The sequence below is a fragment of the Delphinapterus leucas genome, chromosome 4 (assembly GCF_059928025.1).
Source record: "Delphinapterus leucas isolate spDelLeu-1000000601 "Yukka" chromosome 4, BTC_Dleu_Yukka2, whole genome shotgun sequence".
NCBI lineage: Eukaryota > Metazoa > Chordata > Mammalia > Artiodactyla > Monodontidae > Delphinapterus > Delphinapterus leucas.
In genome coordinates, this window is record NC_143132.1 from 126,899,789 (window position 1) to 126,912,310 (window position 12,522).

Consider the following 12,522-nt stretch of genomic DNA (forward strand, 5'->3'; position numbering starts at 1 on the left):
ATGTGAATTGGTACAGCCACTATGGAGAACAGTATGGAGGTTCCTTAAAAAACTACAAATAGAACTGCCATATGACCCAGCAATCCCACTACTGGGTATATACCCTGAGAAAACCATAATTCAAAAAGAGTCATGGGGCTTCCCTGGTGGCGCAGTGGTTGGGAGTCTACCTGCTGATGCAGGGGATGTGGATTCGTGCCCCGGTCCGGGAGGATCCCACGTGCCGCAGAGCGGCTGGGCCCATGGGCCATAGCCGCTGAACCTGCACGTCCGGAGCCTGTATTCCGCAGTGGGAGAGGCCACAACAGTGAGAGGCCCGCGTACCGCAAAAAGGATCATGTACCAAAATGTTCATTGCAGCTCCATTTACAATAGCCAGGACATGGAAACAACCTAAGTGTCCATCATCGAATGAATGGATAAAGAAGATGTGGCACATATACACAATGGAATATTACTCAGCCATAAAAAGCAACGAAATTCAGCTATTTGTAATGAGGTGGATGGACCTAGAGTCTGTCATACAGAGTGAAGTAAGTCAGAAAGAGAAAGACAAATACCGTATGCTAACACATATATATGGAATTTAAGAAAAAAAATATCATGAAGAACCTAGGGGTAAGACAGGAATAAAGACACAGACCTACTAGAGAATGGACTTGAGGATTTGGGGCGGGGGAAGTGTAAGCTGTGATAAAGTGAGAGAGTGGCATGGACATATATACACTACCAAAAGTAAAATAGATAGCTAGTGGGAAGCAGCCGCATAGCACAGGGAGATCAGCTCGGTGCTTTGTGACCACCTAGAGGGGTGGGATAGAGAGGGTGGGAGGGAGGGAGACGCAAGAGGGAAGAGATATGGGAACATATGTATATGTAGAACTGATTCACTTTGTTATAAAACAGAAGCTAACACACCATTGTAAAGCAATTATACTCCAATAAAGATGTAAAAAAAGTTTAAAAAATATAAAGCTGATTAATTTATCTCACGAACAAGAAATTTATATTAATAGTAACATAATACAATGAAGAGCCTCCTGGATGATGAGGAGAAAGACTTGGATTCTCCTTCACAGTGCAGCATTGAGGAACCTTAGTTTCCTTATCTATAAAATGATAAAGTTGAATTGGATTCTTTCTGAGATCCTGTATAGGTCTTCAACTGTTTCCAGATTCTTGAATAACCAAACTGATCAAACTATAAAGTAGCACAGAAATAAAATTAACCACTTTCTCCATTCTAAACCCTTGGTCCCTCCATGGCCTGGCTTGTTTATTTTCTAAGACTGACTTCTGATTTTTTTTTTATGTTTAATACCCCACTGTGCATCCTTTCCCTCTGTCTCTTGCTCATCTCACTGGTCTCTGCTTCTGACCTTGGTCATAAACTTAAAGTCTTTAATAAACTAATCATTTAGAAAATAGGGACTGGACATCTTAAGTTCTATTCTCTGACCAAGATGAAACTATAGTGAGAAATTCATTCAAAAAACCAAAGTGTTTGGATCTATCTTTCCCAACACAAGTAATAAATGGAGCTCAAGATCCCAAGTCAGTCATTGTACAACCTGGACAAATTACTTAATATGTCAGTTTTCTTTCCTATGAAATAAGAAAGCTGAAGTAGGTGATGTAAGTTTTCTTCCAATCCAATTTGATGGAATAAGACTTAGAGATTGCAATTGTTAGAAGGCTATCTGACTGGATATCATTTCCAGGATATTTACACAAATAGATAATGGCTAAATTTTCATTTAACAAATTTGTGTCATTTAATATCAACAACATACTTAAGCTGAGGATACAGAGAATAATAGAACTGCCCCTTCCTATGCTTTGTTTAGTTTTGTACCTTAAAAAAAAAGAAAAAACCCTCTGTGTTAAAATAAGCAATGTCCTTGCTATTTCTACTGAAATATAAAATGGGGGAAATGAGTTTTAAAATATGGAGTTGAATCATCTCCCAAATTAATTTAATTTCTGAATGAGTTAATGAGGTGGCTAGTACATTTTCTTCCTCAAAACCCTTTTCAAATGGCACCTGATAGTTTTACTATCTTAGAATAATTTTATCTAAAACTGAAGGGATTGATCAAATAGTCTTACTAATGGAGACAGACAGAGAGAAACGTCTAGATTGCTGGTAGCAGAATGAAGAAACCTGTCATTTTCTGGCTGAAACAGTTCTTTTTTGAAACATACATTTACCTCCTACCCAACCATGCTGCTTTGCCTCTTGTACTACTGTAATTTAATTTACATCAGAAGCCATGTTTCTTAAAGATGGTTATTTTAAACCATGTAACTAACACATAAAATTTTTCCTACTTTTGAGTTCTATATTTGAAGCACGTATTTCAAACTGGAGGCAGGGGGAGTAGAAAAAGAAAAAAGTAGTGTGAAATGACCAAATGAAGAGAAACACTGTCACTGGCAATTCTTCTAAATATCTCTTCAAGAAACACAACATATTTACCCACAGGGCAGTGAAGCCAGAAAGCTAACAAATTTACTTACAAATGTGAAATCCACAGCAGCCATTGCCCTTTGTACTATTAATATTTTCTTAGTGTAATTTTGAATAATTAGATTCCCTACAGTCTATAACCTCGGCCTATTTGTTATTTTATAAATGTATTTTCCTAGGAAAAGAAAAATTTCAATATCAATGCAATTCCAATCAAAATCACCACAAGGTTTTTTTGGTAGAAATTGACGGGCAGATTCCAAAATTTATATGAAATAGCAAAGAATCTAGAATTGCTAACATAAATTTTGAAAAATACAAAATTCTTCACCCTGGCATTTACTATCATATTTCACGTGACTGTGTTATGTTACTAATGGGCTACTGACTTGCATATTCAAGCACTGTTTTCTTCTGGAGTGGTAATAAATCATAAAATTCAACTGTTATTTTCTTCGTTCTTTCCTTCTTTCCTTCTTTCTTTCTTTCTTTCTTTCTTTCTTTCTCTCCTTCTTTTCATTGAGGTATCGTTGATTTACAATATTGTGTTAGCCTCAGATGTACAACATAGTGATTCAGTATTTTTTTATTATATTCCATTACAGATTAAGAGATATTGAATATAATTCCCTGTGTTATACAGTAAATCCTTGTTGCTTATTTTATGCATAGTAGTCTTTATCTGTTAATCCCATATTCCTAATTTGTCCCTCCCTCATCCATCTCCCCTTTGGCAACCATAAGTTTGTTTTCTATGTCTACGAGTTTTGTATATAGATATTTTTTTCTAGATTCCACATATAAGTGATATCATATAGTGTTTGTCTTTCTCTGACTTATTTCATTAAGAATAACATTCTCTAGGTCCATCCATGATGCTGCAAATGGTGGTATTTCATTCTTTTTTATGGCTGAGTAATATTCCAATATATTTGTATATATGTGTATATATACAGATATATATACAGATATATGTATATATACACACACATGGTATATATATACCACATCTTTTTTTTAAACTTCTTTATTGCAGTATAATTGCTTTACATTGGTGTGTTACTTTCTACTGTATAACAAAGTGAATAAGCTATACATATACATATAACCCTATATCCCCTCCCTCTTGTGTCTCCCTCCCACCCTCCCTATCCCACCCCTCTAGGTGGTCACAAAGCACAGAGCTGATCTCCCCATGTGATGAAGCTGCTTCTCAGTAGCTATCTATTTTACATTTGGTAGTGTGTATATGTCAATGCTACTCTCTCACTTCCCCCAGCTTACCCTTCCCCCTCCCCGTGTCCTCAAGTCCATTCTCTATGTCTCCATCTTTATTCCTGTCCTGCCCCTAGGCTCATCAGAACCTTGTTTTTTCTTTCAATCATATATATATATATATGTTGGCATATGGCATTTGTTTTTCTCTTTCTGACTTACTTCACTCTGTATGACCGACTCTAGGTCCATCCACTACAAATAACTCAATTTCATTTCTTTTTATGGCTGAGTAATATTCCATTGTATATATATGCCACATCTTCTTTACCCATTCATCTGTCGATGGACACTTAGGTTGCTTCCATGTCCTGGCTTTTGTAAATAGAGCTGCAATGAACATTGTGGGATTGCTGGGTCATATGGTAGTTCTATTTTTAGTTTTTAAAGGAAGCTCCATACTGTTCTCCATAGTGGCTGTATCAGTTTACATTCCCACCAATAATGCAAGAGGGTTCCCTTTTCTCCACACCCTCTCCAGCATTTATCGTTTCTAGATTTTTTGATGATGGCCATTCTGACTGGTGTGAGGTGATAGCTCATTGTAGTTTTGCTTTGCATTTCTCTAATGATTAGTGATGTTGAGCATTCTTTCATGTGTTTGTTGGCAATCTGTATATCTTCTTTGGAGAAATGTCTATTTAGGTCTTCTGCCGATTTTTAGATTGGGTTGTTTTTTTCTGATATTGAGCTTCATGAGCTGCTTGTAAATTATGGAGATTAATCCATTGTCCGTTGATTCATTTGCAAATATTTTCTCCCATTCTGTGGGTTGTCTTTTCATCTTATTTATGGTTTCCTTTGCTGTGCAAAAGCTTTTAAGTTTCATTAGGTCCCATTTGTTTATTTTTGTTTTTAGTTCCATTACTCTAGGAGGTGGATCAAAACAGATCTTGCTGTGATTTATGTCAAACTCTAAGAGTTTCAGAGTGTCTGGCCTTACATTTAGGTCTTTAATCCATTTTGAGTTTACTTTTGTGTCTGGTGTCAGGAAGTGTTCTAATTTCATTCTTTTACATATAGCAGTCCAGTTTTCCCAGCACCACTTATTGAAGAGGCTGTCTTTTCTTCATTGTATATTCTTGCCTCCTTTATCAAAGATAAGGTGACCACATGTGTGTGGGTTTATCTCTGGGCTTTCTATCCTGTTCCATTGATCTATATTTCTGTTTTTGTGCCAGTACCATACTGTCTTGATTACTGTAGCTTTGTAGTATAGTCTGAAGTCACAGAGCCTGATTCCTCCAGCTCCGTTTTTCATTCTCAAGATTGCTTTGGCTATTCGGGGTCTTTTGTGTTTCCATACAAATTGTGAAATTTTTTGTTCTAGTTCTGTGAAAAATGCCATTGGTAGTTTGATAGGGATTGCATTGAATCTGTAGATTGCTTTGGCTGTGTCTTTTGTGTTTCTATACAAATTGTGAAATTTTTTGTCCTAGTTCTGTGAAAAATGCCATTGGTAGTTTGATAGGGATTGCATTGAATCTGTAGATTGCTTTGGGTAGTATGGTCATTTTCACAATGTTGATTCTTCCAATCCAAGAACATGGTATTATCTTCCCATCTGTTTGTATCATCATTGATTTCTTTCATCAGTGTCTTATAGTTTTCTGCATACAGGTCTTTTGTCTGCTAAGGTAAGTTTATTCCTAGGTATTTTATTCTTTTTGTTGCAATGGTAAATGGGAGTGCTTCCTTAATTTCTCTTTCAGATTTTTCATCATTAGTGTATAGGAATGCAAGAGATTTCTGTGTATTAATTTTGTATCCTGCTACTTTACCTAATTCATTGATTAGCTCTAGTAGTTTTCTGGTAGCATCTTTAGGAGTCTCTATGTATAGTATCATGTCTCCTGCAAACAGTGACAGTTTTACTTCTTCTTCTTTGATTTGGATTCCTTTTATTTCTTTTTCCTCTCTGATTGCTGTGGCTAAAACTTCCAAAACTATGTCAAATAATAGTGGTGAGAGTGGGCAACCTTGTCTTGTTCTTGATTTTAGAGGAAATGGTTTCGGTTTTTCACCATTGAGAATGATGTTGGCTGTGGGTTTGTCAGCTATGGTCTTTATTATGTTGAGGTGAGTTCCCTCTATGCCTGCTTTCTGGAGGGGTTTTATCATAAATGGGTGTTGAATTTTGACGAAAGCTTTCTCTGCATCTATTGAGACGACCATATGGTTTTTATCCTTCAGTTGGTTAATATGGTGTATCACATTGATTGATTTGCATATATTAAAGAATCCTTGCATTCCTGGAATAAATCCCACTTGATCATGGTGTACGATCCTTTTAATGTGCTGTTGGATTCTGTTTGCTAGTATTTTGTTGAGGATTTTTGCATCTATGTTCATCAGTGATATTGGCCTGTAGTTTTCTTTTTGTGTGACATCTTTGTCTGGTTTTGGTATCAGGTGATGGTGGCCTCGTAGAATGAGTTTGGGAGTGTTCCTCCCTCTGCTATATTTTGGAAGAGTTTGAGAAGGATAGATGTTAGCTCTTCTCTAAATGTTGGACAGAATTCGCCTGTGAAGCCATCTGGTCCTGGGCTTTTGTTTGTTGGAAGCTTTTTATCACAGTTTCAATTTTAGTGCTTGTGATTTGTCTGTTTATATTTTCTGTTTGTTCCTGGTTCAGTCTCGGAAGGTTGTGCTTTTCCAAGAATTTGTCCATTTCTTCCAGGTTGTCTGTTTTATTGGCATAGAGTTGCTTGTAGTAATCTCTCATGATCCTTTGCATTTCTGCAGTGTCAGTTGTTACTTCTTTTTCATTTCTAATTCTGTTGATTTGGGTCTTCTCCCTTCTTTTCTTGATGAGTCTGGCTAGTGGTTTATCAGTTTTGTTTATCTTCTCAAAGAACCAGCTTTTAGTTTTATTGATCTTAGCTATCGTTTCCTTCATTTCTTTTTCATTTATTTCTGATCTGATCTTTATGATTTCTTTCCTTCTGCTAACTTTGGGGTTTTTTTGTTCTTCTAATTGCTTTACGTGTAAGATTAGGTTGTTTATTTGAGATGTTTCTTGAGGTAGGATTGTATTACTATAAACTTCCCTTTTAGAACTGCTTTTGCTGCATCCCATAGGGTTTGGGTCATCCTGTTTTCATTGTCATTTGTTTCTAGGTATTTTTTGATTTCCTCTTTGATTTCTTCAGTGATCTCTTGGTTATTTAGTAGGGTATTGTTTAGCCTCCATGTGTTTGTAATTTTTACAGATTTTCTCCTGTAATTGATATCTAGTCTCATAGCATTGTGGTCAGAAAAGATACTTGATACAACTTCAATTTTCTTAAATTTACCAAGGCTTGATTTGTGACCCAGGATATGGTCCATCCTGCAGAATGTTCCATGAGCACTGGAGAAGAAAGTGTATTCTGTTGCTTTTGGATGGAATGTCCTATAAATATCAATTAAGGCCATCTTGTTTAATGTGTGATTTAAAGTGTCTGTTTCCTTATTCATTTTCATTTTGGATGATCTGTCCATTGGTGAAAGTGGGGTGTTAAAGTCCCCTACTATGATTGCATTACTGTCGATTTCCCTTTATGGCTGTTAGCATTTGCCTTAAGTATTGAGGTTCTCCTATGTGGGGTGCATAAATGTTTACAATTGTTATATCTTCTTCTTGGATCGATCCCTTGATCATTATGAAGTGTCCTTCTTTGTCTCTTTTAATAGTCTTTATTTTAAGGTCTATTTTGTCTGATATGAGAATTGCTACTCTAGCCTTCTTCTTAGTTCTTTATTTTAGTATGTTGTACCATTATGTAGTTTTGTCAGGTTTACTGAAGCATAATTTCCATACATTAAAATTCACCCTTTTAAATGTATAGTTTGATGAGTTGTGCAATCAATCTTCTCTTCCCACCAGATCCTGGTAACCAATGATCTGATTTTGGTTTCTATAGTTTTGTCTTTTCTAGGATGTCATATTAATGGAATCACACAGTGTGTAGCCTTTTGTGATGAGTGTCCTAACTTGGCATAGTACTTTTAAGATTCATCTGTGTTACTGCATATATTCACTAGTTTGTTCCTGTGTCAATTTGGATAGGCTGAATTATGTTTCCCAGAATTCTCTCCCATGTATGCTTCTAGGTAGGGTGGGCACAAGACACATTTCAGTGTGAAATTTGGTGGGGAGAAATGGAGCAGCAGCCATTTGGCGTTTTTTTGCAGGCACTTTCATAGTTTACACATGTTGAAACTTATCTGCTGGCTCAACCTGCTGGTGAAGGTCAGCAGCCAGGACTCTAATCATTCCACCTTTCCTTGGCTTGTCCTTCAGTTTCTCTAATTCTGGACCACGTGTGTTTAGCAACGTGGCAAAGGGTAACTTCTCCCACAGGATTCCCACACCATCAAGGTTGGAGACAGTGACAAGTAACAAGGGTCTCAGACCGTCCTCATGGGTTCCAGCTTATCCGCATTTCTTCCCCCTGACACCTATTTTCCTCTTCCAACAGCCAACCTGGTGAACTTCAAGCTCCAGTATTAGATGCAAAAACAACAGCCTCAGAGACTGCTTAACCAACTCCAACAACTGTGTAATGTCAAATCCCTGTAAACAAATCACTGTACACACAAACATATGTGCCTGCCAATATCCTAGTAGTTCTGCTTCTCTGACTGATACGATTCCTTTTTATCACTGAGTAGATTTCCATTGTATGGATGTAGGATTTACTTACCCATTCACCAGTTCACGGGCATTTGGTTGTTTTCAATTTTGGATCATGAATAAAGCTGCTATAAACACTCACATACAGGTCTTTGTATAGTCATATTATTTCAAAATATGGTATTTACAAATATAAAAAGAAATAGCTAAAAGAGTCAACTATCATTGCCACCAGAGGCAGGAAGAGGTACAAAGGGGTCTCATGTTGATGTTTTGCATTTTAGACCTTTGTTGCCATAATTTAAAAAAACAACAACAGTGAACTGTATACTTTAAAAGTAAATTTTATGATATGTGAATTATATCTCAATTAAAAGTATAAAAGTATACAATAAAACAATGAACAAACTGTGTCAATTTATAATCCAATGTCAAGTTTTATTTACCTTTTTTCTTACAATATGCTGTCATTCAAAATATACCTCGTAAGTAACTCATGCATACAGTAGGCACTCTATAAATATTTTGATTTAATAATTAGATATTTTTTAGAATGACTAAAAACCCTGATGTAAAATCCCAATTGGGAAGTGCTTAATCCCATCATAGACAAAATATATAACTTTACAATAAACATTTTTATAAGAATTTGCCCAAAAAAGGGAACACTTACAATTTGGAAATTAAAAAATAAAAAGTAAAAAGCAAGATGAAACACAACACTAACATATTTCAACATTGATCCCTGGATCGGTGGTACTTATAGACCAAGGGCTACCTGCACCCTGTGGCCTTAAGACCATCTGACATTCAGTTAAGAAGATAATTATATACATAATAACCTCTTAACTGGAAATGCTGCATGAATAAATAAGGAATAGCCTATGAAAAAAATGTTAACTATATCCCTTACATGAGCACAGGAAAAAAATTTAAATATATACTTTATTCTCCAATTTAAAAAGTCAATGCTTTTCACCCTAAGCATCAAGAATGAGCCACAAATAAGCATGAAGTCCCGTTTCTAGAACTACGTTAAATCCTGTGGAAAATACTTTTGGATATAAGATCAAGAACCTTAGTCCAAAAGTAAAACAAATCCTTGCATTAAAGGGTCTTCCAATGTTTACACAAACAAAACAGGCTGTGACCATACATAACAAAGAAATACCTTCTAAATCCTTATTTTGGGTTAGCTTTATAACTAGGAACATTCACTCCAGCTTGAAAAAAAATTATATCACTTTTATGATAATAAAAAATTAAAAGCCAATAAATACCTAACCTTAGAGAAGTAGCTGTGCAAACTTATAAACATAATCAAATACTCTATAGCTACAAAATGAAAAGTCTACTAACTATATTTTTCAAAAACTATATAATTCTATAAAAATTTAAATACGTGGACTCTATCAATACATGGAAATGTATATATAAAATACTATTAAGTGAAAAAAGCAAAATGAAAAATATAAAGTGATTACAACCATGTAAAAGTAAATATATTACAGTAACAAACTGAGGTGAATTTAAATTTATAGACACAAATAGATTCAAACATTCATTAGGGCTTTATCTTTGTTGCTTAAGATTATAACAAAAGAAAAAAGAAAAAATAGACTACTGTTTTAGGTAAACCTATACTCCTAAACAATAAATACTGAACTATATATGTAAACTCCTAAAACAAAGATTTTAAAAAACAAGACTTCTATATCTCAAGTGTACCCTATGGAAGGAGATCAGTCCACATTTGCTGATCTTCATTTTTACAAAACCTTCTGGCAATAGTCACTACAATTCTAATGCTGTCCTTCTTAAGCAGAAAGGGAAAAAAAATTTAAGCACCGTTTAAATAAGAAAACTAAGCAGCATGCTAATAAAATCTACCTACTTAATCTGTTTCATTACTGCAAGAAGCCACGAACAGAGGGTTTTAAAAAAACTAATCGTATATACATATTTTACATAACATATATTTATTCTATAAATATTTTAAAGAATGGCTTTTACATAATTCTTTATTTCAATATATATCTTACTAATTTAATTGCAAGTTATACAAATGCAGTCTTTCAGATTTATTATTGAAAATTATTCTCTACGTGATTTAGAAAATCGCTAATTTCTTGGATAAAACATAGCATATTTAGAAGTCCGAAAGCCAAGTAAATCCCTTATTTCATTTCGGAATTTTGACAGGTCTTGGCGCAGTTCATTTAGATTTTCCACAGTTGCCTGATCTGTACTTTGCATCTTTTGTCTCATGGAAGTCAAGTAACGATGCACTAAACAGCACATCACTTTTTGGTAGTTTTCATCTCTCTTTTGCTTCAAATTTCTCCATTCCTTCAAAACAAAAACTATGATACTAACAATGTGCATAAAAATATTTAAATGAGGTGGATTTTAAAAAAAATTTACAGATACAAACACATATCTTGTAATGCTTTATGAGACTGTATTTTTGCCACTACATGTTACAAAATAATGTTCAACACATTTGAAACATGCCATGCATATTTGTTTTATTCATTTACCTGTACACTTACCTTGATTTAAGATCTTTAGTTTATAGTAGGGATTAGCAAACTATGACCCACAGGCCAAATATGACCCACTTCCTGTTTCTGATGGCCTATGATCTAAGAATGGCTTTTACAGATGAACATTTTGTAATCAATTTGATGATGGGGACTACTAATTTTGAACTCCAAATAAACAAAATGTTATTTCCCCCCAAAATGGAATTCTATTCATTAATAGAGCTGTATTATAAAAAAAAGTGTTACTCAATTATTCTTATATGTTTAATTTCATCAATAAAAATTTTGTGGAAATTTGTTTTCTCTCTTGTTATATTACTACCCACATAAAACCTACAATTTTTTCACAGCCCACAAAGTCTAAAATATTTATTATCCGGTCATTTACAGAAAAAGTTTGCCAATTCCTGGCTTATAGCAACATGTATTGAATTATTAATGTATTGAACAACTTTCAAGAAGAACCAGAAAAATATGCATTGACTCTAAGAGTCACTCTTATGCTGACAGCCTAGGTATTCTGAATATTTTCCTTGTTTTAAAACTGTGAGATGAGAATTCATGAAAAAAATCACAGCTCTCTCTCTCATTTTCAATAAATATTTATTGGATCCTTACTTTATGTTAGATACTATGCTATGCATTAGGGATACAGGAGTGAAAAAAAGAAGTCTTAGCCCTTGTTTTTTTTAAGCTGTTTTGCTAATTGCTTTATAACCACAACAAATTAGTACAGAGAATGCCCTGTACAAAAAACACAGCATATTTATGCTTTAGGAACATCTGAGATTAGTAATTATTAAAATTATCATGTTGCAGTTCAACCATCTAACTTCTTACCTTTAAGCTGTTCTGCCGTTTAACCTTGCCTTTTGATGTGTGAGAGCAAATCCATTTACTGAGGCTACTAATCATATAGCAGATAGTCTTTGGCGAAGGAATGATGTTGAAAGGTGGGGGTAATGTACATTTGTCATCAAAGTAGCTAAGCCACAACTTTGCTCGAGCAAACTTCCATTCTTTGTCTTCATGATTCTATAAGAGGCAAGTGAAAAACCAACACAGGATATGAATAGGCATGCACACACGCACACACACACAGTAGGGCTGGTATGAAGAGATTGTTTAAGATTGTTCAAATGTTTCCACACCTTGTAGGTAAAAATTTGGTTCAAGACTTGCAGTTAATATACATTACTTACATTTTAAAAAAAAATCTATATTTAATTTTTAAATGACACATTCTTAATTCTTTTAAATCTTTGCCTTATCTACTACATACATTTGGTATGGTCTGAAGAGAATATAAAATTTTTAAAAGAATGAACACTTACTGCTATCAACTGAAAACTTTTATGAAGCATTGCCACCAGCAGCTTAGTAAGCACAATCACAACCACAACATTGTATGTCCCAACAATAACAGCTCCGACGAAGGACTGTAATTCTTCTCCGTAGCTAAATCTTGTGACAAAGATTGCCACATGTGCTAAGGAGAAAATATACCAGAACAAAGCAAAGCAAGTGCCGATGAACCTGTAAAGACGATTACATTTCTGTTTAAAAGGAATTTTAAGTTAATTAGCGAAAATAAAGAATTCATTTATATCAAC

The 12,522-nt window shown here is 34.7% G+C and overlaps 1 protein-coding gene across 2 annotated transcripts in view; it reads right to left on the bottom strand.

Annotated features, from left to right (window-relative positions):
- Positions 1 to 8,776: 8,776 nt before the first annotated feature.
- The window catches only part of TRPC1 (transient receptor potential cation channel subfamily C member 1), a 64,461-nt gene continuing 60,715 nt past the window's right edge, over positions 8,777 to 12,522 (bottom strand). For both annotated transcript variants that reach the window (XM_022582677.3, XM_022582675.3), the window contains 3 exons: positions 12,244 to 12,445; positions 11,750 to 11,944; positions 8,777 to 10,712 (listed from right to left, as the gene is read on the bottom strand). In XM_022582677.3, the coding sequence (XP_022438385.1) occupies positions 10,485 to 10,712; positions 11,750 to 11,944; positions 12,244 to 12,445 (625 nt within the window). In that variant the 3' untranslated portion in view covers positions 8,777 to 10,484. The remainder of the gene's footprint in view (positions 10,713 to 11,749; positions 11,945 to 12,243; positions 12,446 to 12,522) is intronic.